This window comes from Crocuta crocuta, unplaced genomic scaffold, assembly GCF_008692635.1.
Source record: "Crocuta crocuta isolate KB4526 unplaced genomic scaffold, BGI_CrCroc_1.0 scaffold68, whole genome shotgun sequence".
Classification (NCBI taxonomy): domain Eukaryota; kingdom Metazoa; phylum Chordata; class Mammalia; order Carnivora; family Hyaenidae; genus Crocuta; species Crocuta crocuta.
The window spans coordinates 356256-383967 of record NW_027532426.1 but is presented as its reverse complement, the minus strand read 5'-3'; the positions used below and the strand labels follow the sequence as shown (position 1 = coordinate 383967).

At 47.9% G+C, this 27712-nt stretch overlaps 1 protein-coding gene across 4 annotated transcripts in view; it reads left to right on the top strand.

Annotated features, from left to right (window-relative positions):
* Positions 1–26497, top strand: part of ATP6V0A1 (ATPase H+ transporting V0 subunit a1) — a 57589-nt gene extending 31092 nt beyond the window's left edge. For 2 of the 4 annotated variants that reach the window (XM_077779105.1, XM_077779103.1), the window contains exons 10-22: positions 1619–1831; positions 2501–2651; positions 3540–3679; positions 4013–4170; positions 4625–4715; positions 8151–8269; positions 8951–9167; positions 9739–9846; positions 14459–14566; positions 15535–15552; positions 20156–20273; positions 20571–20742; positions 26304–26497. In XM_077779105.1, coding sequence (XP_077635231.1) covers positions 1619–1831; positions 2501–2651; positions 3540–3679; positions 4013–4170; positions 4625–4715; positions 8151–8269; positions 8951–9167; positions 9739–9846; positions 14459–14566; positions 15535–15552; positions 20156–20273; positions 20571–20742; positions 26304–26397 — 1707 coding nt within the window. In that variant the 3' untranslated portion in view covers positions 26398–26497. The remainder of the gene's footprint in view (positions 1–1618; positions 1832–2500; positions 2652–3539; positions 3680–4012; positions 4171–4624; positions 4716–8150; positions 8270–8950; positions 9168–9738; positions 9847–14458; positions 14567–15534; positions 15553–20155; positions 20274–20570; positions 20743–26303) is intronic. The other 2 variants (XM_077779104.1, XM_077779106.1) reach the window with 1 other exon arrangement.
* The last annotated feature ends 1215 nt before the right edge of the window (positions 26498–27712 follow it).

Sequence of the window (27712 nt, the reverse complement as noted above, 5' to 3'; positions counted from 1 at the left end):
ATAGGGCATTGCTTACAAGTTTATCTAGCATTCTTCCAGAAGTTTGAATGGGAATTCTAAAATTGTCAACAGCCAGGAGAGAAAATAACTGTTCCTTTATTTTTATTTTTTTATTTAAAAAAATTTTTTTTAACGTTTATTTATTTTTGAGACAGAGAGAAAGCATGAGCTGGGGAGGAGCAGAGAGAAGAGGGAGACACAGAATATGAAACAGGCTCCAGGCTCTGAGCTGTCACCACAGAGCCCGACACCGGGCTCGAACCCACAGACCACAAGATCATGACCTGAACCAAAGTCGGATGCTTAACCGACTGAGTCACTCAGGCGCCCCATGTTCCTTTATTCTTAAGTGAGACAAGAGTTTCTCTAGCCTGTGGGTTTCTTAAAAACCTGTATGGACGTCCCTACCTACTGCCCTTCAGAAAGTAGTTACTACTTTTTTCTGAATTGACTTGATGAGCCAAGTATGATGGAGCCTTGTGCTAACATGGCTAGGGCATAGCTTTTTCCTCTCTAAAGAAATGTGGAGATTTAAGGTCAGTTTCTGTGCAGAAGTGTGAGTGGTGGGTTGCTTGCCCTTTGGCTTAGCCCCTCTTCTACTATTGAAATCTTAAATAGCAATTACCAGGGCAATAGAATGTAAAGTGTTCCTGTCCCTTCCTCCCACCATTGTTTTAGCAGTGTGATCACTTTGAGGGAAACCTGTACTGGTTTCCAAAGGATCAGCACTGAAAACGTTTCCCTCCTCTTCCCCCAAGAAGCCTGACAGAAAGACAAAGCCTCATCTGAGCCATGATAACAGTGGTATGTGGCGCTCTAAATCCCCTCAAAGGTCCTCCTGACCCCATAGTGTCTCCTGTCTCTTGTTCCTGGCATGGAGTCTCTCTTGGCAGAGGCAGACAATGGGGCTCAGCCCTGCCTCTTTCCCATCATTCCCTGATGCTGGCTTATGCGCAGGGGATCCTGCAGCTTACTGTTCTTAAGTATGGATTTTACAAACTTCCAGGCCTATGATGATGCTGGCTTCTTTGAGTCTGAGTTACAGACTCCATAGGGAAAGCCTTTAATGATCCAAGTAAAAGCCAATGACCTACATTGTGCTGTAGACTTGATGGGAAGATTAAATATAGAAGAGCTAAAAACAATTTCCCCAGGTTTCTCTTCAGCTTGAAGCTAAAAGAAAATGAATATTAGTAACTAAAACTCTAATTTCTTGTACTTTACCCCCCCTCAAAAAAAGCCATTCTACTTTTGTTGTTGTTTAATGTTTATTTGTTTTTTGGGAGAGACAGAGACAGAGCATGAGCAGGGGAAGGGCAGAGAGAGAGAGAGGGAGGGAGGGAGGGAGGGAGAGGGAGACACAGAATCTGAAGCAGGCTCCAGGCTCTGAACTGTGAGCACAGAGCCCAATGTGGGCTCGAACCCACGAACCACAAGATCATGACCTGACCTCAACTGACTGAGCCACCCAGGTGCCCCAAAAAAACCATTCTATTCTGAAGAAGAATAGGTCCCTAGCAACCCTTCTCAGAAAGCTGTGCCTCTTTGCCATTCGTATTCTGAGATCTAAGACTCGTTCTGTAGAAGTATTTCTCCTTGTTCCTTTTTCTCCCAAAAGGTTCTGAATCAAACAGAGGACCACCGCCAGAGGGTTCTGCAGGCGGCAGCTAAAAACATCCGTGTCTGGTTCATCAAGGTGCGGAAGATGAAGGCCATCTACCACACCCTGAATCTGTGCAACATAGACGTGACCCAGAAGTGCCTGATCGCCGAGGTCTGGTGCCCTGTCACCGACCTCGACTCCATCCAGTTTGCACTCAGAAGGGGCACGGTGAGTCCCGCGCCACTAGCCATGCAGCCAGGAAGAGAGGTGCCCATCAGCAATAACATGAATTCATTACATTTTTGTGGCATTTTTACTTTCAGACTTCTTGACTGCACTCCCCTTGTCCTCCCCTCACACCTCACCGTACATTTTGTACATCTTGTTTTCTGAGTGTGGAAACTGCAGTTCAACAAGGATGAAATGACTTGGTCGTACACCCATGATTCTTCAGGGTAGCTCATGATCAGAACGTCGGTTCCCTGATCCGTTCTTTCTGTCCAGCAGACTGCTTCTGATGGATAACCCTGGCCGTCCGCTTAGTAGTTAGAGTTTGAGGAGATACGCCGCTTTCTCCATAAAAGGAGAGAACAACGATATTCTTAGAAAGGCAGATGAAGATGTCTCCAGAGAAGGAAGTTTCATGTTTTCTTTGGTTACACGTTTCCGAACTGAATTTTTTCACAGCGAGGACATTCTTCCCAAGACTTCATGTAAATTTTTCATTGTAAATCTTATACCTAGTTCCAGTTTCCCCCAAACACTTGGGAAGATTGAGAAACAATTCACATAGAATGAGATGCATGTATTTTATATGTCCATGTACAGTTTGTTGGGTTTTGATGACTACACAGTCAGGATGATCTAATTTTGCTATATGTGCTCAATGTTTCCCAGGAACACAGTGGCTCCACTGTGCCCTCTATCTTGAACAGGATGCAAACAAATCAGACTCCCCCAACCTATAACAAAACGAACAAGTTCACATACGGCTTTCAGAACATAGTAGATGCTTATGGAATCGGGACTTACCGGGAGATAAACCCAGGTAAAAAAAAAAAAAAAAGCTTGCATCTTCTCCCTCTAACGGTTTTATTTTTTTGTTTGTGATTTCTTCTAATGCTCCCCTTCAGACGTCCTTGAATAACTGGCTTAAACTACCAGTGGTGTCAGGACCTCAGCTCTAGTATCCTTCCTGTGGAGAGACGTTCCCACTTTGACACAGAGAGGGAGGTTTGTTGCTGGGTGGCACTCTTTTAAAAGGTGGTTTTATGGGAATGAGCTCAGTGGATTGGATTCTTTTGTGTGCCCTCACACCTGGCTTTCTCTAGCACACCATTTGCAGAAAGTACTTTAAGCAAAAAGTTTTTTTTCCCAGAGATCTGATATTTTAAAAAGGCCTCCCTACTCCAGGTTAGACAGAGAAAATACAGCAATTATTGACCATTTTAGACACAAAGCAGATTTCACAAAGCAAAAACAGGAGAGTTAATTATTAAGTCAAGAGTCTGAGAATTCCTTTTTAGCTGGAGTGTTCTGTAGGACTGGCTTTGCTCTAGGTTCTGGGCTTTCTCCCACTTACCTGGGAGCTTTATGCAGCTGGGAAATCGTTGCTGCACAAGCGAAGAAAGCTGGCCTGTCAAAGGAGCAGCGTCTCAGGCGTTAGAGAGAAGGAATCAAAGAACAAATTACACTGTTGCCAGGGCTATGGCCAAAACTTGCATTTCCTGTGTTCTTTGTTTAAAATGCTAGCAGTAGCCTAGAGGCCATCAGAGCTGCTCCGATCACGGAAGGTTTTCTCTAGGAGTCCATCTGACCAACAGCTAGGGAATGAGTCCCCTTATGCTGATCTTAGAGTACAGAGAGGAACGTGTTCTTCTGGTGGTGGGCACAGTTGTCTGTACTTTGTCTTTTTCCTCCTTTGGTTTATTTATAGCTCCATATACCATCATCACTTTCCCTTTCCTGTTTGCTGTGATGTTTGGGGACTTCGGCCATGGCATTTTGATGACCCTCTTTGCTGTATGGATGGTATTAAGAGAGAGCCGGATCCTCTCCCAGAAGAATGAGAATGAGGTAATGTTTGCCGCATCTACGTCAAACTGACACATTGTAATTCCTCGAGCAGTCCCTATAAAATTATGGTCTGGAAGTCTTTTATCCTTGAAGTTATAGAGAAGTTACAGAGGCCATGTCAAGAATAGAGAGGTTATATTCATTTTAACGCTGAAGCAGCCATGTGCTATGAAAGTAATTTCTTGTTAGCATGTATTTTGACTTTTACTTCAAGCTCTCTGACCCAGGGTGGGGTAAAATAGTGTAAGAAGGGTCTAGTATATTCTCAATAACATTGTCACAACATGAGCCACTGGGAGTACATTTCATTGACTTCTTTATTCTGGTTTCCAGATGTTTAGCACTGTGTTCAGCGGCCGGTATATTATTCTATTGATGGGTGTGTTTTCCATCTACACTGGCCTCATCTACAACGACTGCTTTTCCAAGTCTCTTAATATCTTCGGGTCATCCTGGAGCGTACGGCCAATGTTCTCTTTATCTAATTGGACGTAAGTTGCAAAGAAGCTGAAAGTTAAAGCTTATTCCTTTCCTGTTCAGTTCTGATTTTCCAGACAAGTGGTAAACTTCTACTTCTTTAGGAAGTAGCTGACGGTGTCTCTGTTTGAGAAGAATGCAGTGTCCCCTCTTATTTCTGCCCCAGCCTGGGAAGTGCTTTTTGATTCTTTCAGTACTCTTCAAGTCACTGAGACTATTAAGTCGAGGCACATTGATTCTTTTTGTAAATTAAAAGCAGATTCCCCAAATTCCCTGCTTGGTTATGTAAGTGTATTTGTTTGTTGTGTTCTTTTGTTATTGCTGTACCCTTTCATTCTCAGATGCTAGTCCCTCCTCTTTTATTGAAGAGAAAGACAGTTGTAGTTGTTTCTTTTAGGACCAGTTTTTGGACCCCACAGGTTCTCTCTCTCGATAAAAACAAATGTAACTTTTCTCCTAACCTGGTAGGGATGAGACACTTCGGGGGAACCCTGTGCTGCAGTTGAACCCAGCTATCCCTGGAGTTTTTGGCGGACCATACCCTTTTGGCATTGATCCAGTAAGAGCACTTCTTTCCTATATGTCTAACACCAGATTTTTAAACTATAACCATGAAGTGAGAGAATTAAGTAGAAGATAAATGGTTATTTGGTCTTTAGTTGATGTATTTCTTTTAAGTTTATTTATTTATTTTGAGAGAGAGAGCGCGCACGCATGTGCATCCAAACAGGAGAGGGACAGAAGAGGAGGGAGAGAGAGAATCCCAAGCAGGTTCTGCACTGTCAGCGCAGGGGCTTGATCCCACGAACTGTGAGATCATGACTTGAGCCGAAATCGAGAGTTGGACACTTAACTGACTGAGCCCCCCAAGCACCCCTTTAGGTGACTTTTTTTTGGAAAGCCTTTATGTATTTGTCCAGAGTACTTCCAAACCGTAAGAGACCCAAGTGCCTTGGAGACCCAAATAATTTTTCTATACTGCTTGTTTCAGAGGCAGCTAATAATTTTGACCCTGGGATGACTGACTTTTCAAAACTCCTTTCCAGTTTATTTCTGTTTAACTTAGTTTAAAAGGTATTTTAACAAAGCAGAAATAGTCCTTTCCTATCGATTTTTAGATTTCTATTCTTATCTTTATATGCTTAAAAACCTTAACCCAGAATTTAAAAAAAAAAATATGCAAATAAAGTATAATCAAATCTTTTGTATTGTGTGCTTAAAACGGGGGTGGGAGGGATTTAAGAATGAACATCCAGAGGAAAAATACATCATTATGGGCCAGAAAGATCAAGGTTTCTTATTAAAAATGGGTATTAACTTGGCCTTTAAAAAATAATTCAGGGGTACCTGGGTGGCTCAGTTGGTTGTTAACCGTCCGACTTCAGCTCAGGTCATGATCTCCCAGTTCGTGGTTTCGAGGCCTGCATTGGGCTCTGTACTGACAGCCAGCTCAGAGCCTGGAGCCTGTTTCAGATTCTGTGTCTCCCTCTCTCTCTGACCCTCCCCTGCTCACACTGTCTCTCTCTCTCTCTCTCTCAGAAAAAAAAAAAATTTTTTTTAATATTTCAGATTGTTACAGGTGAGGAGAAGTGTGTGCAAAAGCATATAGGTGGGGAAATACAGAGTTATTTATTTTTACTATTTTCAAAAAATTTTTAAAAAATTGTTTTTTAATGTTTTATTTATTTCCGAGAGAGAGAGAGAGAGAGAGAGAGCGTGAGCAGGGGAGGATCAGAGAGAGAAGGAGACACAGAATCTGAAACAGGCTCCCAGGCTCTGAGCTAGCTGTCGGCACAGAGCCCGACACGGGGCTCGAACCCACAAACTGTGAAATCATGACCCGAGCCGAAGTTGGACACTCAACCGACTGAGCCACCCAGGCGCCCCTTATTTTTATTATTATGAAAGGAAATGTTACTGAAATACTTACTGTGGACCAAGCACTGGACTCTGCCCTTGGCAGATCTGATTTCCCCTCCAACAGTTCTTTTTTCTTATTCCAATTTTTTATTAAATTCTAGTTAGTTAACATACAGTGTGATAATAGTTTTAGGAGTAGAATTTAACGATTCATCACTTACATACAACACCCAGAGCTCACCCCAGTAAGGGCCCTCCTTAATACCCATCATCATCCAGCCCATCCCCCACCCACCTCCCTCCATCAGCCTTCAGTTCGTTCTCGGTCATTAAGAGGCTCTTACGGTTTGCTTCCCTCTCTCTTTTTTCTTCCCTTCCTATATGTTCATCTGTTTTGTTTCCTAAATGCTACATATCAGTGAAATCATATAGTATTTGTCTTTCTGACTAACTTTACTTAGCATAATACTCTCTGGTCCATCCACGTCATGACAGGTGGCTGGCTTCTGTTGTTTTTGATGGCTCAGTAATACTCCATTATATATATGTGTGTGTGTGTGTGTATATATACCACATCTTCTTTACCCATTCATCAGTCGACAGACACTTGGGCTCTTCCCTCAAACAATTCTAACAGGGAAATACTGCTATGCCTATCATACAGAAAAGAAAACTAAGGCTTGGAGAGGTTCAAAAGCATTTCACATATCCATTTAACAAATATTTACTGAATCCTTGTCTGCAGGCATAGTGCTTGCTGGGGGAAACACAGGATTGTAAGATGTAGTCCCTGGCCTCAAGTAGCTTAGAGTCTAATAAAAATATTAGGTAACATTTATATAGTGTTCTGTAGTTAACAGAGTGTTCTGTTGTTGTTGATGTTGTTTTGCGTGCATCTCATTTGACACTTAAGGGTAGCTGTTGAGTTTGATGTGCCTGTTGGACGCACAGATAAAGCATTCCTCAGGCAGTTGGAGCTGTAGAACTGAATTTCAGGGGACAGTAGGGCTGGAGAGAGAACCAGCCACAAGTTTTGAAGTTAGAAGTCACCGAGGATGAGCTCCTCACAAGGAGGTCAGTTCAGAAAAAAATGCCAGGCCAGCTGGTGGAAGGTCTGGCTTATCAGGCTACTGAGTTTACACTTATTCCTAGAGAAGACCGTGGGGGCGCAAGGTGGGTTTGTGAGAAGGGAAGTGACTGCATCAGAGTCAGTGATTTAGGAAATGCAGTCTGTTGGCCAAGTAGAGGCAGAGAACTGTGGAAAAATATTACAGATGTCCAGGCCGTAGGTGACAAAACTAAGGCAACTAATACTTAAAAATATATGGAATGTCAGCATCACAGGTACGTGATCAGAAAAACAGACTGGGGGAGCATCTACAAGATAAATGTTCCAACTTTTTCAAATATTTTGTAAGCAATGAAAAAGGGGAGCTGGAGGGAGAATGTATAGATGAGAGATTTAAGAGCTATGTCAGTGATCAATGTAGAGACCTGATCTGGACCCTACTTTTGAATAAATGAATTATTTTTTTTAAATCAGGGCAAAATCAGGGAATTTTAAATACTGACTCTATGTTTCATGATATTAAAGAATCATTGTTAATGTTATATTTTAAAAATGAATGCTTACCGAGATACCTGGGTGGCTCAGTCAGTTAAGCGTCCGACTTTGCTCAGGTCATAATCTCATGGTTTGTAAGTTCAAGCCCCACATTGGGCTCTGTGCTGATGGTGTGGAGCCTGCTTGGGATTCTGTCACTCCTTCTCTCTGCCCCTCCTCCACGTGTGTGTGTGTGTGCACACACACGCGCACTGTCTCTCAAAATAAAATTTAAAAAATTTTTTTTAAATTTTTTAATTATTTATTTTGAGAGCAAGAGACAGAGTGCCAGCAGGGGAGGGGCAGAGAGAGGGAGACATAGAATCTGAAGCAGGCTGCAGGCTCTGAGCTCTCAGCACAGAGCCAGATGCGGGGCTTGAACCCACGAGCAGTGAGATCGTGACCTGAGCTGAAGTTGGACACCCAACCAACCGAGCCACCCAGGAGCCCCTAAAAAATTTTTAAACATTGGTGCATAATAATGTCCCATTCATAACTCTTTGTAATACTTTTTGTTTCCTTGGGTTATAGATCTGGAACATTGCTACCAATAAACTGACCTTTCTCAACTCCTTTAAAATGAAGACGTCTGTTATCCTTGGCATCATCCACATGATGTTTGGAGTCAGCCTGAGCCTCTTCAACCATACGTGAGTTGCTGTGTTTCTGTCAGTGGAACACACATAGTTTAGATAATGCTTTCGCCAAAAGAAATCATGACATCTTTGGGGAAGGATTAATAACTCAGAACCCTATTCTGCATTAAAGAAGTGCTTTTATAAAAATCTCACATTCTTAAATGATGCTTAGTTAACATTAGTTCCTTAACAATTTACAATTGTAGTAAAGCTCTTTGAGAAAACTATGTCATTTTCATCGAAATGAGTGAGGTATTTTTTCTCTTGATGTGTAATCACATAAAATTATAAACTGTGCTCCAGGAAGGTACTATATGTCCCAGTCTCTTTGATGGGAAAAAATTGGTGGGAGTACCGGAACTGTCCAAGGTCCAAAAGTTTAGAAGTCACCGTTAATCCTGCTGGCGTCTGTTGCCTTCAGTGCATCTGGCTGTTGCTTCTTAAAGTGATAAAGAGAGAATTGAGGGAACTGTAGGTAGGAAATCTAGTGAGTCCTCCATTTGGTCTAGGGGTGACCCTGGGTCTGTTCACTCTTTTGTTTTGGTTTTAATTTTTAATTTGTTTCTAAAGTAAGCTCTACATCCAGTGTGAAACTTGGACCACGACCTTGAGATCAAGAGTCTGAGCTCCGACTGAGCCAGCCAGGCGCCCCTGGGTCTGTTCACCTTTAACATTTTTTTTCTCTCTTTTTAGCTATTTCAAGAAGCCCCTGAATATCTATTTTGGATTTATTCCTGAAATAATCTTCATGACCTCTTTGTTTGGCTACTTGGTTATCCTTATATTTTACAAGTGGACAGCCTATGATGCTCATACATCTGAGAAAGCACCAAGCCTTCTGATCCATTTCATAAACATGTTTCTCTTTTCCTACGGTGACTCTAGTAATTCGATGCTGTATTCTGGACAGGTGCGTCAACCCAGAGGTAGACTGGCTTAGGTTGTTACCATTATGTGGTTACCCTGGTCAGGAAGCCAGATATTTTTTTCTTTTCTTCTCTTTTCCTTTCTTTTCTTTTTTAATGTTTATTTATTTTTTAGAGAGAGAGCATGTGTGCACAAGTGGGGGAGGTACTGAGAGAGAGGGACAGAGGATCGAAGTGGGCTCTGTGCTGACGTCAGAGAGCCTGATGCAGGGCTGGATCTCACAAACTGTGAGATCATAACCTGAGCCAAAGTGGGACACTCAACTGACTGAGCCACCCGGGTGCTCCAGGAAGCCAGATTTCTGAAAAAGCCTTTAAAAATTTCTTTCTGTGGTGTTGGTGTTCAGCCCATACCTTCAGACCTAAATTCAGCCCATCCTCCTTAGCATCCTATCAGACATTCGTGGGGTTGGCCACAATATCTGCTAATTAGTTTGAGAAACTGGATGGTATCATTCGTAAATCAGTAAGAAAATGCTGTTTTGGGAGAAATGTGTGCTGGAGTTGGAAACTTCGTGTTTGATTAACGTGATGTGCCTTGTCCTTACTTTGTAGAAAGGAATTCAGTGTTTCCTGGTGGTGGTTGCGCTACTGTGTGTACCTTGGATGCTACTATTTAAACCACTGGTCCTTCGCCATCAGTATTTGAGGAGGAAGCATTTGGTGGGTGTATTTTTGTTGCTGAAAGATACTAGATTTTTTTCCCCCTTGAGATCAAGGCAATTCCTCATCAGATATAATGAATTGTGCATAAGTCTGTACCCTCTGAAAATGTTCTTGTGTCATATCCCAGCTTGTACACTGGACCTGATGATAAAAAACCTTTTTTTAAACCCATGTATTTGCTACTCAAGCATCTGGATTCAGCTTTGAGTAGCTTAGGTACAGGCAACAAGTCATAAGTTTTTACCTTTCCTGGTCATGCTTTGCTCATGCTGTGCTCAGCAAAATCCAGGTCTGGGTCTGGGCCTGTGTGGATGCAGCCTCAGCCAGATCAGGGCCGCAAGAGCTACAGGTGGGCGAACCCACGCATGTGGTTTGCCTGGGCAGCCACAGGGCTGACGCAGAGACATTTTTGTTTAAAATGAGACGATGACACTTTCACCAACCGAGACATCTGGGAAAAAGATTTTGTTTAAAGTGCATTGATTTTTTTTTTTTAATGCAGCACATAAACTTGTGTTTACTTAATGTACATGTGCTTATGCATTCTACACACACAAACACACACACACACACACACGCCAAATTTTCATTTCTGTCAATGCAATAATGATGACTTATTACACTGCCTAGTAAAACCCAAAAGACCTTATTGCATGACTCTCATACGCTGTTAGGTTATTATTCCTGTTGGAGAGCAGCTGAGTTACAAGACCCTCCTTCTCCCTTTTCTGACCATCTTCATCCTTCCATGTACCCTCCATTCGTCTCCCCCCTCCCTCCCTCCCTCTTTTGTTTCTTTCTCCCTTCCTCTTCTCTTCCATTCACTATCAGGAAGGGCAGCCTGTGGAGGCCCCAGTCAGCCCAACCCCGAGCCAGCAGGGACTAGAGGCAGCAGCGGCTGCAACAGTGAGTGAATTAAAACTGACAAATCATCACATTTTGTGTAAAGAGGCGGCAAACAGTGCAGCAGAACTCTTTTCAATTATATTGAGAGCGTGGGACATGCGTGCTCTTGGGAAGTACGTCCTTTTAATGCATTGAGACAATGATAGAAAAGACTTCTACCTCTTATGAGTAGATTCTGATATCATCTTTATCATTGGTCACTAAGTTTCTATTCAGATTTGTAAGTACAGTCATGTCTGTGGAAGGAAAGTGGCTGTTGTACCCCACTCAGAATCCCATCGTCTTAATCCAAGATGGCAGCTCTTGGACTCATCCATTTTCATGTCTGTATTTTGTGACCATGTATTAGATGATTTTTCTGCATGGAGCAAGAACATTTCTGTGATCCTTGAATTATCTCCCTGCTCTTTCAACTTCTGCTTTGGAGTGGTGCTTGGACATTTGGTCCATTTTAGCTTTGACTTTCTCTCCTGCCAGTGGGAGCTTATGCATGTCTACTTTTTTGTGAGAGACTCAGAAGCCCTCATGTCCTCAGCTGTTCCATTGTGACCTCCACTCTGCTGTGTGTCTCGTGTATCTTCTGCTTCTGGCACAACAACCAAAATCATCTGTTTCAATTTTCCTTCTTCAAATACAAACTTATGATTCAGCAACAGCACTTTGAATGTTAAGTATTTCAGTATTTGTCCTGAAAAACATCTCTTAACCAAACCGTTTTAAGTGTTAATATCAACTTAACCCAATCTATTCTAGGTAATCAGTAAGATTCTAAAAATCTCACCAGCAGTAATCATACATGTAGTATTATGATCTAGCAGCATCATACTCCTTTACAAGAAAATGAAATATTTAGATGGATACCTCTTTCCTTCATTAGGTGTTTCTGATCATTTTAAACTTAGAAGACTGCTGTAATCCTCCTAAAACTAATCTAAAACGGCTGGTATTTTGGATCAGAAGATAGTTTAATGTTACTGTTTAAAATTACTTTCAAACGGATTTACTCTCTCCTTTCCTTTGAGAAATTTTTTAAATTCACAAACCACATACTATCTACATATTGACTTTCTTTCCATTTGCTCTTCCTTCTGTTAGCCTTAGCATATTTAAGACGTGCTTCTGATGCATCAGTTTTGGTGCTTTTAATTCTGTTCTCTTCTCCGATATTGTCCAAGTGAAACGTCCCCTGTCTGGAAACCTACACATCCATAGAGTCTTCTTAGCCCACTGGTTCTTCAGCGAAACATCTGGTTCTATAGAGTCGCCTGAAGGCTTCCAGATGATCATTTCACAACAAGGGCTGTGGATTCTTGACCCTAAGGGCTGAGGATACAATCACTGATCTGTGTTTGTTCTGTTCTTTGTCCGTAAGCAGTGTATCATGGTTTAATGTTTTCTTTTTTCTGCTGACATGTATGTCTCATCCCCCCTTCGCGTAACTTTCACGTCCTGTGTCCTGAAGGAACAATTGCTAGTGTCTGGGGGGTTTACCCTGTCTGCCCCTCACTCTATCTGCTGGTTGGAGAAAAGCTTCAGAAATGACCTTCTGCTTTAAGAACCTTAAAGCCTGAAGCCTGCCTCAACCCTGCAACTCCTGCCAGGGAATGTTGGGGTCCTCTCCCATCACCAGTGCCCTTGTTGTACTTCCAGTCCACTGCCGAGGGCTGTCACGTGTGGTGTTCACATGACCTGGAAGTGCCCAGGGTCTCGGTGCTTCCCGAATCTGAGTACACATCAGAATCACCTGGTAACCTTTAAATTTGCTTCTTAGAGTATTAAAACAGAAGAAGCAGAAAAAGCAATACAGTCCACAGTTCCATGACCCAGACAATCCTCTACTGACATTAAAAAGCAAAACTAAAGTAATAGGTTAGAAAAGGCATATAGTACTAAAAGAGAAAGTGCCCCTGTCCCCGGACCCCTTCTCCTACTCACAGGCAGGGGAATTTCGCTTCCAGTTTTTTTCTGAATATATCAGCATATTGCTATCATCTATTGGTATAAATATGTATATGTGTTTGTATATGTATATGTATACAGCTTTAAAACATACTAGGAATTGTGTTTTAAACTGTAGCACTCTTTTGCCCCTTGATTTATTAAGTTTAAAAATTTTTTAGTGTATCCTGGGAGATTGTTTCACTCTTTTTAATAATTGTCTAATATTCCCTAGAACATTCTGTTGGATATGCTACGATTGTATAATCACTGTCATTGATGGATGTGTTGGTTGTTCCCAGTTCTTTGCTAGTATAAATACAAATGCAGGGAGCATCCTTGTCTAGGTACCTTGATAAAATTTCATAAACATAGATGTTCCCAGCAGTGGGAGTCTCAAAAGGGTACTTGCGGGGTTTTTTTGTGCTTGCATTTTCAATTTTGATAGACAACAAAAGTGTTTTTACAGCTTGTGTGTCGAGAAACATTTTTTAAATATAGATTTTCTGGGCCCCACCCCAGATCTACTAACTGTACTATATCCGGGGGTGGTATTTGAGAATCTGTTTAATTTCAAGGTGATTCTGATGCAGCTGGTTCTCTGACCAGCACAGGAGAACCCCTACTTCAAGGAGAGAGAGAATTTGCCCAGACCCTGAGTTCTAGTGGTCAGTCATCTGTGGTAAAAGGTGCACACCGATAGGTGAAGCTGCGAGTGGGGACGTCAGGGCAGTTGAGCAAACCTGTTGGCACATTGTGCTGCTGCCCAGAAGGCTAATTTGCAGGAGAAAAGTTCTTGAACTCTTGCCTCGTTTGGGCTCCCTGATCAGAAACCATAAGCAGTGGGCCTAGTGGCTGTTTCTTTAGCCCCCGTTCACTCTGGCAAATTAGCGCTCATTGGTATTTGTCTGACTTAACCTCAGTTCTGCCCGGTTTTGTCCTCAAAGAGTTCTTTTGCCTCAATAAGCCCGAGCTTTTCCAAGTCAAGTTGACTTAGAAATTCTGGTTCTGGAGAGCCCGCTGAAGGCTATGCCTGGGAAACGAGAAGAAGCAAACACCCAGTCGGCATGTGCCCACATGCCTGTAAGAGAGTTGTTTTAATACTCCAGAATCCTCCATTGAAAGAAAGGGGCCTTTTTCATTTCTTTTTTCTTTTTTCTTTTTTTTTTTTTGACTCCATATTCTCTAGCCAAAAGCTGATGTCCATTGAGCTTTTCTCCCTTCCCTGATCTAGGAAGTCCTTTGCTTCTGGGCAGAGACCCAGTACGCTTCTGGGAGAAGTTGCTGGAACTCTTGGGTTCCAGTTGAAAGCTTATCAGACCAGGTTACAGTCACCATGTCATTTGGCTCCGCTCCCTCTTAGAAAGTCTGATCTTTAGTTGTAGAAAAACTTAGGCCACTGGCAGCTTTACAGATAGAACTACACTCATTGTAAGAGTCCATTCATGTTAAGCTTTTCATTCACGCAGTCATCTCAGTCAGTGTTGACGAAGGCCAGGTTTGGTGTGTCTTGGGGCAGCAGGCTGCCTGTTTCCTCTGATCACAGTGAGGTGGTAAATGTAGCGGGGACTGGGGCCGGGGTGGTGGTGGTCGGGGTGGGAACGGTGATTTGTTTTTACTTGGCTGTTGCATCAGCGGGTTTTGATTTTGTTGTTAGAATATATGCTTTTCTGAGGTTTGTATATACTAACCATCGCCCTTCCCCACTCACAGAATGTCACGTTAAAGCCCAGGCAAATTCTACTCTTTCTGTTCATCTGTGTAGGGAACTCTCAACTTTGGTGGGATCAGGGTGGGCAACGGACCGACAGAGGAGGATGCTGAGATTATTCAGCATGACCAGCTCTCCACCCATTCAGAGGACGCAGAAGAGGTAAGATCCAGTGGCATGGGCTTCCTCGCCTTCTACTGTGGGTCAGCCCCAGGCTCAAGTGCATAGGTCGCCTCCCTCCACTCTTGGAAAATGAAAATACCAATACTAATGATCAGCCTGCCTTCGGGGCCTCTTAGGGCACCACACCTTTTTCTGGTGGCGGCCCTGCTCCGAGCTCCAGGTGTCACCGGCAGCTCCCATAGCAATTTTGCTTCCGGATTCGAACTTGAACTCCAAGTTGCCTGCAGTATTCTGGGCGCAAATCTCAGTTATTAACTGTGCTCCCGGGGACCGAGGGCAGTGGAGGCCCCGGCTTCCAGCTCTTATTACCAGAAACACAGCCCCCATAGGGCATCCCTTGCCCCGTCCAGGAATGGCTCCAGTTGGAACTGTAATCGCTGGTCCTATGAAGTCTTGTCCCGCCAGTTTGCTCTCTGTGGCAGATATATTATTTGAGGTTTTGAAAAATGTTACCTGCTTTTTACAGGGAGGGTGAAAAGCAGTAAGGTCACATTAGACTTTTCCTTACACCACCACCTCTAAGCTGCTTTTTAAAATCTAGTCTCCTTGCCTTGACCCCTCATGCCACAGAACCTGTGAACTGAACTTTGGAATGTCATCTATTTATTATATTCTCTTATTTTTCCTTATTGTGTTCTTTTTAAAGCAAATAGAATAGGAGTGGAGGACCCAGGTGACTGAACTTTTCAGTCTAGCCACTTCCCCTGTGTGTATGACGTTTGTAAAAAGAAATTGAAAGGGTTGGGGTGCCTTTAAAAACAATACGTATCTTCATGCTCTAAGCCCTGCTGGTTTCGCTCTCTGTATGCTGAGCATGCCCGCCTCCAGCACATTAGACCCATTTAACGTTAACGGTCTTCCCCGAGAAACAGTCCATAACCTTGTGCTCGTGACTTGTGACCTTGTGTGGCATGGCTTCCCACTAAGTGTAAATTTGTGTTTTCAAGCCTACCGAGGACGAAGTGGTAAGAAATAAGCTGGCTTTACCTTCATGTTTATCTGGGGCTTCTCTTCCCATCCTTGTGATCACTCTGCTGACCCTGCTGCAACCCGGGGCCACATGTGACACCTGTGCATCCTGCGTCTCACTGGCCATTTCTAACCAGTTCGTGCACCTGTGTTCTCAAAAAGTCCATCTCCATTAACTGCATCTCATGTCGGTCACCTGTCTTTGTTTCATTGACTTTGCTGATCTAATACCTCTGAGAATGGCTTTGAAAGGAGCTACAAGTAATGTCTGCATTGGCATTCTTGAAGTGGCCCCCTTGGGGGTCAAATCCCATTGGTCTTTGCCTTCCTCTCCTGTGATGTTATGTATGGTATGGTCGCTCTGCCGCTGGGAGTAGCTGTTTCCTCCTTGCTGCTCTGAGAGCTTGTGAGTAAAGCTCACCCTTCCTCCCTGTCTGAGATGCAGCCAACCTCTTCCTACTGTCCTCATCAGCTTGATGGTGCTTGAAGTGAGAATTGCTAGACCCTCGCTTGGGGTCGGTTGTACCTCCCTGTGACCCAGCTGGGAGATAGGCAGCTTTCAAAAGGAGGCTTTGCTTCTCCGATACATCCCAGAAAAAACAACCCCAACTGCGTGAAAGGAGTTCATATTAATATCAGAGAATAGAAACAAAGCAGGCTATTCAGGCCACATTTGGAGTAGAAGGGCCTTTGAGCTCAATAGTGATTCATTTAGCAATACACACATTTTAAATTGGGTTTTTTAAAGGCCTTGCTGCACTGTTTGCATCTTCCCCCAAAACTTTTCTCTAAAATATCTGGACCCATGAGCCCTCCCCTTTCCTGGCTCTCCTGGTCCTCTCTTAAAGGGCGGTGGGATGGGAATGGGAAAACCTTTGCTGACCCTGTGAAAACAACGGGCAGCGCTCGGTCTTCCTGAAGGCCGGAGAGCCTCTTCTGCAGCCTGCAGGAGCCTCGGGTTCACCTGGACTGCTCGTGTGCACAGGGCCAGTGGTGGGGCCGCCCGGGCTGCCGGCCGGGAGTGTGTTCCGTGGTAGTGAGGAGCCCTGCCCTCTCCCAGTAGCACGACCTCCAGCAATACTGCTCTTCCTAAGTGTCTTCCTAGTTGAGCACCCACTACCATGGTCATTGCCAGAACAGTCGTCATTTGTAGCCATGCCCCAGGGGCGATGGACATCCACGCTGGCTGGACTGTGATTCAGCCTCCTGAGTCTCTGGCCCCCTAGCTCCCTCAGGGGTTCAGCTTCCCCTGGCTTCCTAAATAATGATGACATCTTATCAGGCACATGGGCAGTGTAGTTCTCCACAGCCAGATTTAGATAGAGTTAGAATTATCTAAAGATTTAAAACCTTTTTTTTTTTTCATCCCAGCCTGGAAGTTCTTCTAGAGCTTCCCCTTTTTGCTTGGCTGTGGAAACCCATCTGCCCCATGCAGGCCATTATTCCAGCCGGCTAAAAGCAGCAGTCCCTTTCCCTGGGAAGCCCTCAGTCCAGTTGCAAACCAGAGCCAGGCCAGTTGAGTCTCTGGGAAATCTTTAAAGGCTGTAACCAGTCAGCAAGGGTCAGTGGCCCCTCTCCNTAAGACAGAATAGATAAATATATATATTTACAGGAGCAGCATTCAGACCTGTTTCATCCATCCATCTATCCGTTCATTCATCCTACCCACCCATCCATCCATTCTTTTATCCTACCCATTCATTTATTCACCCGCTATGTGCCAATCACTCTGTTTGGTACTACAGAAACTGCGAGAAGAAAAACAGTCCTTGCCTTCAAGGAACTCCCAGACAAATTGAGGAAACAGTCTGGGTGACAGGTGGTATGACTAAGGTGTGCCCAGGATGCTGTGGGAACACAGAAAGAGGGCACCTGACAAGCGCTGGGGTGGGGGTGGAGAAGAGGAGACCAGGAAATGATTCCCTAAGGAAATTGTTGCTAAGCTTAGTCTGGTCAAGCAGGAGCTCCGGCCGGGGGGGAAGCAGACCCATCAGTGTGTGTAGTTATTCTTAAAGACACAGGCCCGTGGGTCCGTCACATTTTGGGGATAGGCAAGAACATAACTTGGCTGGAGCTCAGAGCCAGGAGTCGGAGACCAGTGAGAGGTGAGCCTGGAGGTGGCAGAAACAAGCCACAGTAGAGTGGATAACAAGGAGCCATCAGGGGACGGGGAAGCTGGATGTGCCACAGCAGATGTACATTGCTGAAATGCTCCAGTGGGGGTGTCATGGGAGTTAGTGGATTGGGGAGGGGTCACCATCTGGAGCCATGGAGACCAGCTAATCTAATAGGAGTCACAAAACAGTTGGGAAGCCCCCAGTGAAGTGAGGTGTTTGCAGGGAGTTGGAAAGGGAGGGACCGATAACGAGATTAAGGAAGAGCTACAGGTCCCAGGGCCTTAATGTCTGTTGGCAGTGAGAGTGAGTGAGGATTCAGGTGCCTGGGGCCCTAGTGGTAACCCTCCATCAAACATGGGGCGCGGAGTAGAAGCAAGTCTCGGTGGGGTCAGAGAAGGGCAGTTAATCAGTCTGGGTGGCACTGCATTGGAAGTCCCCATGGTGCACTAGGAAGAGATGTGGCACGGCCAGTTGGAAATAGGCAACACGGAGATGAAGGCGTCCATCTTGGAGTCCCTCCTAGGGATGCCCGTCGAAGCCCTGAGTGGCAGTGCTGCAGGAAAGGTGTAAGAGTTGAGGCTGACCCTCCAGCATTTAGGGAAGAACCAAGATGGGCCAAGAAGAACCAAGAAACGCCTGGGCGGCGAGGGGGGAGGAACTGAGGGGAGGGGAGTGTCTCGAGGGAGGACGAAAAGGCGACAGTGGCAGAGAACGCAGAGGTTGAGTCAGGACACAGGTCTGTTAGACCTCCAACCGGGAGGCAAGGGAGAGGGCGCCAGGAAGGTCAGGTGTGCGGGGCAGAGAGGGTGGAGGGCAGGGTGCAGGAGGGGAGTAGTGGGTGGGCCGTGCCAGTGGGGTGTAGACAGGGAGTCTGTAGTGATCCCTCCTCAGTCACCGCCGACTCCTGAGGCAGTGACAGGCTCCTGAGTGTCTGGCTGCATTTCTCACTGAATCCTCACTTCACCATCATTGCCCCTCATTGTATAGAAATGAAAACTTGCCCAAGGTCTAAAAGAGAGGCTCTCTCTGTGTTCTCCATTCTTGTGGGAAGAGCTCCGGGGAGAGTAAAACTGCGGACCGGTGGCTGGCTCTAAGGAAGCCTGACAGCGCCTACTTTCATAGAGCTCTTAGGAGCAGAGACCAGTGCTTTTCTTCCTCTGAGCATGGGCTCCGGGTGACAGCCAGCAGTGGTGGGAAAGAGCTCTTAGTGGCATTGCTAGGATTGCCCTCGTTTTCAGAGTAACTAGGAGGTTTGAAGAACCTATTGCAGAAGAAAAGCTCAGAAATACTCAGTATAGATGGTCAGAGGTGAGGGAAACCGAGGCAGTCCCCAAAGGTGGTGTGTTGGAGACAGCCCCTCTCCCCACTGGCTGCACCCCTGAGGCCTGCGCTGTTAGCACTTTACCAGCCAGCTCCTCCTCTTGTCCTGCAGTTTCCCAAGATGTTTCTGGTGTCCTTTGGGAGTGGGGTCATGTGAGTCTTGAAAGAATCTGGTGAAAAATAAACTCTGACCTGAAGGCAAGGGGAGGCCCTACGCTTCTGGGGTTCTGGGCGGGGCTTTGTGGGAGGAGCATGGCAAGGGCCCGCCTCCTGCTCTCTGGCCGATGGATGGCTCCACTGGCCGAGGGAGAGGCCTGGAAATATGCCTGGTGCTTCTAGAGCATACCAGTAATTTTTCCCTGGCTGTGCTTGGAGCGGGCCTACAAATGAACTCCTGAAAGCTTGCTCCAGCCCTACCCCTTTACTCTGGAAACAATTTTTGATGTTGAAAGGAAGGCTGGGAGAAAGGGAGCGTGAGAAGAACAGAAACAAAAAACACAATAGACGTTCTGTTTGGTCTGAGTCAACTGTAGGATTTTGTAAAACTTGTGCCAGAATTTTCCTGTGTCATCTTTTCAGAAGCACAAAAGAAAAAGGAGGTTATCTTGCTCCCAACAAATGATAAGAATAAAAAGTGAAGTGGCTGTGGGGGCTTGGTCCTGCCTCGGCAGCTCCCGGCCTGAGAGCCCATCACCTCAAAGCATAGCCTGGGAAGAGGCCGTCCTGCTCGCACGGCTGTTAGGATAAGCACTTCACTCGGGCACCATAAAGAGGAAGCAGCTGGAGCAGGGCTGGAGCAGGGCCGGAAGCGTCCTAGGTCCAGACAGTCCATTTCCCTGCGTGCTCTTAACTCGGCCTACGTTCCACTCTGGAGCTTACAGCCTAGCAAGGAGAAAAAACAAATGAGTTGAAAAGAATCTTGTTAAGATGCAGGCCATTGAAATGTAGCATATTAAGGGAAATGGGGCACCCAGCTGGGGGGCTAAGCCAGACAGGATTCCTGGGGACACCATGAAAACACCACCTGAATTCAATGCTGGGAATTCTTGGCTCATGTAGCTTTTAGTGCTGGGGCCCAGGCCCAAAGTGCCAAGTGGCCACAACACCTTCTGCACATCCCCTCCCAGCCTTACATCCTCTCTCCGGTTTTCTCCCACGACAGTTTGACTTTGGGGACACCATGGTCCACCAGGCCATCCACACCATCGAGTACTGCCTGGGCTGCATCTCCAACACCGCCTCTTACTTGCGGCTCTGGGCCCTCAGCCTCGCTCATGCACGTGAGTGTGTTTCTCTCAGGTTGAAAATTAGGTTTTCCCCTTCTCTGGGCACTCTCTCGGATGTGGAGCTTAAATAGAGTGGAAATAAAGGTGCAGACTCCTGAGTCCCAGGAGAAAGATGTCCAGATGAGAGGACCAGCTTTTTTGCCAGATTAGCTGTGCACCGTGGTCCCACCAAGGTTGCGGGAAGCCGTGGGGCTGCAGACACTTCAGGTGAGGGAGGGTGGAGCAAATGGCAAGGCCCACAGCACCTCTTGCCAAACTGAACCGGATGTCCTGTCTCTCTGCATTCCCCAGAGCTGTCTGAGGTGCTTTGGACCATGGTGATCCACATCGGCCTCAGCGTGAAGAGCTTGGCCGGAGGTTTTGCGCTGTTCTTCATTTTCGCTGCCTTTGCCACCCTGACCGTGGCCATCCTCCTGATCATGGAGGGCCTCTCGGCCTTCCTCCACGCACTGCGGTTACACTGGTGAGGAGCAGCGAGTTCGGGGGTGGGGACGTGTCCTTAGCTACCCTGAGGGCGGCTTTACTCTTGTGCAGAATCCAGAGACACTCGGAAGTGTCTGCTCTCATTCACGTCCTTATGCCCAATGACCTATGTTAGGAGTGAGCATCAGGAAGTGTCCACAGAAAAGCACAGCTCGCTTTTCAGAGCCCCCAAGGGAAATTCTCTGGTGGGTGTTAGATTCCTTCTCCCTGCCTTTGCTATTCTTCGTTGCTCTTGAGTATGGCTTACAAGACCTGCTGAGGTTGTTGGTTTGGTTGGGGTTGGGTTTTTGCGGGTTTTTTTTTTTTAATTTCCCTGCTCTGGCATAAACTTTCTCCTGTCTTCAGAGTGATGGAATAGATTCACGGTCCAGGAAAGTGCTAGAGCACATTGTACCCCAGTTTTGTCCCCTGTGTTCTGTCATTGCGCCAGTGTCTTTGGGGTGGTCCCCTATGGCCAGGGGGATTCCTGGTTCCATAGTGTGGACTCAGTTCACTAAAGCAGCCACTTCACAAGGGCAGGCTTTGTTCATTTTCTTTAATGTAGTTTGTGGCTCTTAATGGCTCTGCGTGAAGAGAGCCAGCTCAGCCCCAGGGAGTGGGAGAGCTGGGGTCTTAGTCCAGGCAGTGATCCTGTGACCTCAAGGTAGTGTTACCAGATTTAGTGAATAAAATTCTGGGATATGCAGTTAAATTTGAATTTCAGATACACAGTGAATTTGCATTGGGACATGGATATGGGACATACTCATACTAAAAACTAGGCATCTAGTACTCTCTCTGGAGTCCCTACTTAAAGTTCTGGAAGCTCTGGGCCCTCTCCCTAGAGAAGCACCTCTCACAGTAGTTTTACCCATTTGGCGGGGGAGTCACAAACTCACTGAGCCTACATTAGGAACCCGTAGACTAGACAGCCTGTGGTGCTAATGATCTCAGAGAGGGTGTGGAATGTCTCTTTACATCAGCTTTCTACACCTGAACCCAAGGATCGTCTTCCCCACTCCCCTTTACGTTGATTTTTCTCCTGACTTGGTTATGCTGAGCCCCCTCAAAGATTCTTCTGTCTGCTGTTCTAAATGACAGAGTGGACTGTGAGGATGTAAGGGCAGGCCGGGGCTGGGACTTACTCTTCCCTCAAAAGCTCCTTTTAAAGAGCCCGTCCTGCTGTGTCGGTCAATATTCTTTCCCTGGCTGGCATCCCTCCTCCCCGCCGCCCTCCTCCCCACCCAGCTGTTGTTTATTTACTTGTCCAGCCAGGAGGCTAGGAGTGCCGCATGGCTCAGGCTGCTGGCACGCCACCCCTTCTCGGCTTATCAGCGCTCTCTCTCCCCAGCACACTTCCTCAGCCGCTCGGTATGAGGGACTGTCTGTGTAGCCGGCCTGCGGTGACTCACTGTTTCTTCCTTCCTTTCCGGCCACTTCTCTGTCTCCTGAGCCCCGGGCTGGAGGGGCCGGTTACTACCCCACCTGAATTCCAGCCCAAGTGGGGAGCCTGTTGCCTCCTCCCTGGGCGGGCGGGGGAGCAGTCACGGTTCTGACCCAACACCATCAAAGCAGTGAGCCGGGCATACCACGGTGTGAGGAAGGTCAGCTGGGCTTGGGCCTGCTTTCCAGAGTGAGCTGAGGCAGCTTGGAAGGTCATGTTTTGTTGCCAGAAGGATTATTTCTTCCTCGGGCTCACCTGTGGCCTTCAGGTGATGGTGTTTTCCCTTGTCCTCATGAATGAGCCCAAGGACCTGAGGAGTGACGAGAGAGCAGGCTTCATTCAGAATTAAGTGCCACTGGGTTTGAATTCCAGTTCTGCTGGCACTGGCTGGGTGACCCTGAGGAGAGCACTCACCTCCCTGAACCTCACGTTTCCTCATGTGCAGAGAAGAGAGTATCCGTGTGCCATGGTCACCATGATAATCATGAAATTAATGCACATACCAAGCGACTGTCACTGTGCCCAGACACATCATAAACTGGTGTTCAAGTGCAGGTCACAGCCACCCTGCTTAAAAGTGGGCTGCCCTGTGGAGAGGGCATCTTGGCCGTGGTCCCTTGTGAAGAAACTGCTTTAAGTCTGTTTAGAGAGAGGGGCCACCCCAGGGGGAAACACATCCGAATGCCTGTAGTTTTCAAGAACAGGCTCATCAACACACTTGTGGGCTTGTTTGCGTAGTGGAAGGATCTCATAGAGGAGGAAAAAGACCAAACAGCAAACCTCCTTTGTAAGGCTTTCAGAATCCCGTGTTGGAGGCTTGTTTGGAGAATCTCCCGAAGTAAAAGGGGGTGAATGAACCAAGTGCTCGTGCTCCCCCTTCTGGCCGAATGTGGATGTGCCGCGAGGGTTTCCGGGGCATCTCGTCCTCCAAGGCTGCAGGAATTCTGAGTTGTGGCCATCTTGTGAGGCTGGGGACAGCTGGTCCTGCTGAAAATGGCCGCAGGGACATCACTGCTGTTTTTCCTGGTGTCCAACCTGGGCATCTTCAAACCTGTCACTTTACCCCTGGTTGTCAGCTGGGGTTTCCTGATTCTGATGTAAGGGCTACCCATTTTACAGGTTTGGAAGTCTTCAGTGGGGACAAGAAAAACAACATCTGCTTTGGTAACAAACATTAATCACTAGTCTGAGATTCGTGTAGGGTCCTAAGAAGGTGGGTGATGTATTTGAAAACATTAGTGAACAGGTCACTGTACCAACCTAATTCGGTTGCCTCCCTGCACTACACGTCTGGTTTTGTGTGTTGTAATTAGCTGTTTCTTCTTTCTCAGAAAAGGCAAAGGCAAGGGAGTATGATTTGTAGTTGCAACTGTGCACACCAAACTGACTTTAGTAGAAAGACCGTTGCCCTGTGGCCCACCTTCAGGAACCTAATCCCTTCTTGTCTAGCAAATTCCACATACATACAGATGTGCACACTTGCACACTCTCAGATTGGTTGCAGGCCAAAGGCAAATGGGGAGCAAGTTGCTGTAGGAGCGTAGTGGCTCCACAGCAGGACACCGGGGACGCGGCGGGAGTGGCCGGCCCAGGAGAAGCAGGACCGCCTGAAGCATGGTACCTGGCTGCCACTATTGCCCTGACATTTGGGCCGTCAGACAGATGTGCGCGCCAGGTCCCGGACTGCTCAGAGAGTGGCAGAAAGGGCCAGCAAAGCAGCTCGGCCCAGAATCCCCTTTCTAAAACTGCTTCTTTTCAGCCACAACCCCGCCAGGAGAGGGAGGAGGCCCGGGACTCCTTCCCCCTTCCCTCACTCAAGGAAACAAGGTTTCCTGTTACGTGGCAGGAATGAGCACTCTGTGGACTCCCATGTACCCTTCTGGGTCACTGGGTGGCCTTTGCCAGGTCCTGGAGCTGAAAGGGGTGACGCAGAAACCCATCCGGCTTCCTGAGTCCCTCCTCACAACTGTGGGAGTCTAGAGGTACGTTTCAGTGACTTGGGGCCCTGGAGGCTCCCTGAGTAGTGTAGCAGGCCCCCAAAGTAGGAGGGACTTGCAGGACAGCCAGCAGGGCCCTGTGGGCCCCAGCACAAAGAACTTCATGTTTGTACTTTCTCAGGAAGCACACATTTCCCTGGTTGGGAGGGAGAGGAGGGCAGGGAGCCCGATAGGGAGATTGCTTTCCAGCTTTGTTCTGGGAGGATGGGGTGAGCGAGGCTGAGCAGGGAGGTGAAGTCAGGCTGACCCAGAGATGCCCAGATGGCCCTGGACACGTATCCCCCTTCCTTCCCACTGGGCCTCATGGGTAGATGAGGCACGCAGAGGAATGCCAAGAGAAGGATGGTGATCCCGTGGGCATCTGAAAATTTCTGAAGCTTCTACTTCATTCGTCCAGTTTGGAATTTGAATTGTGTGTGTGACTAGCCAGCCAGGGGGCCAGAGTCCCAGGCTCCTTGCAGACCCTAAGGTGACTTGCCCACCATCTGGCTACATATCGTTGAATGCAAACGGGATGTGAGTCTGTTTTTAGCTGTTCAGAAATGCCCTTGCCATAGGCAAACAGCCTACCTGGCACGAATCATTTGAAGCCGAAGCAATGAGGCACAACAGCAGCGGGTGGGAAGCAGGAACCGACCCAATTCCCACAACAGAGGCCTGAGTAGCTGTAGCTTGTAGGACTTCCCCGGGTGTTGGGATCTGGGGATGAGTCCACATCCTGGTTTGGAATTGGTCTTGCCAGGAATCCTGGACTGACTGCAGTTTGCAGCCCCCTACCCCAGATCCTTTTTCCCTCAGGGGCTTGGCCCAGGGAATCCTCCGGAGTCTGGGACGCTTTGGGACCTCAGCTCAGCCCCTGGAATGTGGGGCTGGGAGGAGAAGGCCGCCTGTTCTTACACCCACGCAGGAAATTCTGTTCACCTCTTGTCCCCAGTGGGTGGGGCTGGCAGCTCCAGTGTCTGCAGCCGGCACCCCAGGGCCGATGGGGTCTCTGAGGACCTCCAAGCGCCACCACAGACAGTCTTCCTGAAGCAGATAGCCCTTCCAATGCGCAGGCCCCCTCCCCATTCTCCCCGTCCCTGCCTCCCCCACTTTGGAAGCAGGATGAAGCCCCGCCCTGCACCTGATCCCTTGCCTGAAGCCCGCCCCCAACCCCGCCCCCAGCACCGCCTGTCCTTGCCAGGGTTCTGGTGCCCCCAGGGGCACACTGCACTGAGTGGAAACTATTCCTCAGGGCAGCTCTCCTTGGCTTTTTTGTCCTCTGAATCATGCATTTTTCTGCCCATATTTGGTGGTGATTTGGTTGCTGGGCAGCCATCCAGGGAGTGTGCAGGGGGAAGCACAGGCCGAGCCTGGCTCTGCTTCCTGGAGCTCAGTCTTCCTGCCCCTCAGAGTTTGAAGGGGCCCCAGGGAGACCATCAGGGATGGATGCGAACTGCCTGGGAAGGGAGGTGAAGCTCTGCTTTTCCTTTCAGCCCCTGAGAGAAGAATTCGTTCTCAGATGTTTTTGTAGTTGGAGAATATTTTTGCCGTTGCTTAGAGAAGACTTCCCCTACTGATCCCACCCCCCCTTTCCTGGGAATTTCCTCCTCTAAAGCACTCATCATCCAGGGTTTACTCGCCACCCTCCCTCCTCCTTCCTCCAACAAGAAAAGACACAAACTAGAAAACAAGGGTGCTTGCCAGAGCTCCTGGCACTGAGCTCCCTGCCGCCCCGGGGCTTCCCAGAGAGCTCTGCTGGGGGCCCCTACCAGGAGCGGTGTTTGGGGAACTCTTCCTCATTGTCATTAGAGGCCCAAGCCAATCATTTAGCACATAGTGACATAGCTAGACAGAGTTGTGCGTACACACGCTTGCTCAGCAGGACAGAGCGGGAACTGAGGACGAACCAGGGCGGAGGTGTTCTGTGCTCACTGTGCTCTCACCCGGAGCAGGCCCGGCCACAGAAGTGGGGCTTGTGTGCACTGTGGGAAGCAGGCCGGGGCCAGGCTTGGTGGGCGACAGAAGGCTGAGTTCCACTAGGAAGATGAGGGGAGGGAGGGTCAGAGCATCTTTCTAGCCCAACTGTGAAATCCAAAAAGGATTTTGTGGAATGACGACTTTCTTTTTCCCTTTCCCCAGGGTCGAGTTCCAGAATAAATTCTACAGCGGAACCGGTTTCAAGTTCCTACCCTTCTCCTTCGAGCACATTCGGGAAGGGAAGTTTGACGAATGAGCCCCATGTAGGGCCGTGTGCCACAGGCTGCCCTCCCCTCCCTCCACAGTGGTTAGCTCTGCTCCTCTCGCCTGTTGGTTGTGACCCCTGGGTCTCGGGGCGTTTGTGTCATCCCTGCCGCCCTCCCATCTGTGAGTCATTTAGATAGATCCAGCCCTCCCTGGGTCCCCTGCCACCACCAACTTCCTGTGTAGCATAGTGATTTTCTAGAGGGAAGCTGGGCTCCAGCTGTCACTCACACCTCCTGGGCACCGGCCATGCCCTCCCACCCTCCGTCCAGCCAGAGACAGCCCCTCCTCTGTCCCCTGGTGGTGATCAAGTTTGTGCATTTTACGTGTGAGCCCAAAGCCCACGGAAGGAGCGCTTTCACATCCACGCCCAGACTTTGAGCCCCCTGTTCCTGCCACTCTAGTCACTGGTTGGGGGTAGGGGTGCTCCTGAACACACCCCACTCTTGGGTTAGTGGGTGCGGGTCCAGGAAGATGATATTTCTGTCCTCTGTCTATCCCTCTGGCCTTCAGAGCAGTTGTTAATCAGGAATTTAGGTGGACCCAGCTGTGCATGGCTTCTCCCTGTCACTCCCAAGGGTCCTAGGGTACCCAGCACCACTCCCTAACCCGCACCCTCTCCTCCTCCTTCCCCCTGCTCCTGTTTGTGCCCAGCGTAACAGCACGGCAGGGAGTGACCCAAACCGAGGTCCTGGCTACNAGGCCGTGGCGGGCCCTGCCACAGCACGCCCTTCCGGCAGGTGGTTCAGACGGAGGTTGTTTCTGGGTGCAGACCCCACGACCTTTCCCCACCCCTAATCATGAGTCTCAAGGGCAAGGCTGTAGTCATCAGAGGTGGTTTTGCCTACAGACCTTCCCTGCTCTGCCCTCCACTGCCCTGCCCTACTTCCACTGGGGTCCCAAGTCAAGGGAGTGGGGTCCTGGGCAGGGAAGGTCGGTGCCATTTACAGTTTGCTGATTGGAGGCGACCGCCAGGGCCACAGCACCCGTGGTTGTGAGAGCCCTGCCCTGCAGGCCACTGGTGAGCGCCCCCCAGGGGCCACCTCTCCTGCCTCACCTGCCCCCCACCCCCACCCCATGCTGGGCTGTGGCTCTCAGGGCCTTGTAATCATGTGTTGGCACCGCAGCCCAGACTGCTTCAGCGAAATTGAACCCCGTGGCCCTCAGTGGTCGAGATAATCCCCTGAATTGGCCAGGCCCCTGCCCTCCTCCTACTCGGGCTTTTCCGAGTGAGATACTTAGAGCCGCTCACCACTCTCCAGGGCATGGGCCACCCACCCCCGCTTCACCGTGTGCTGGCCAGTGTG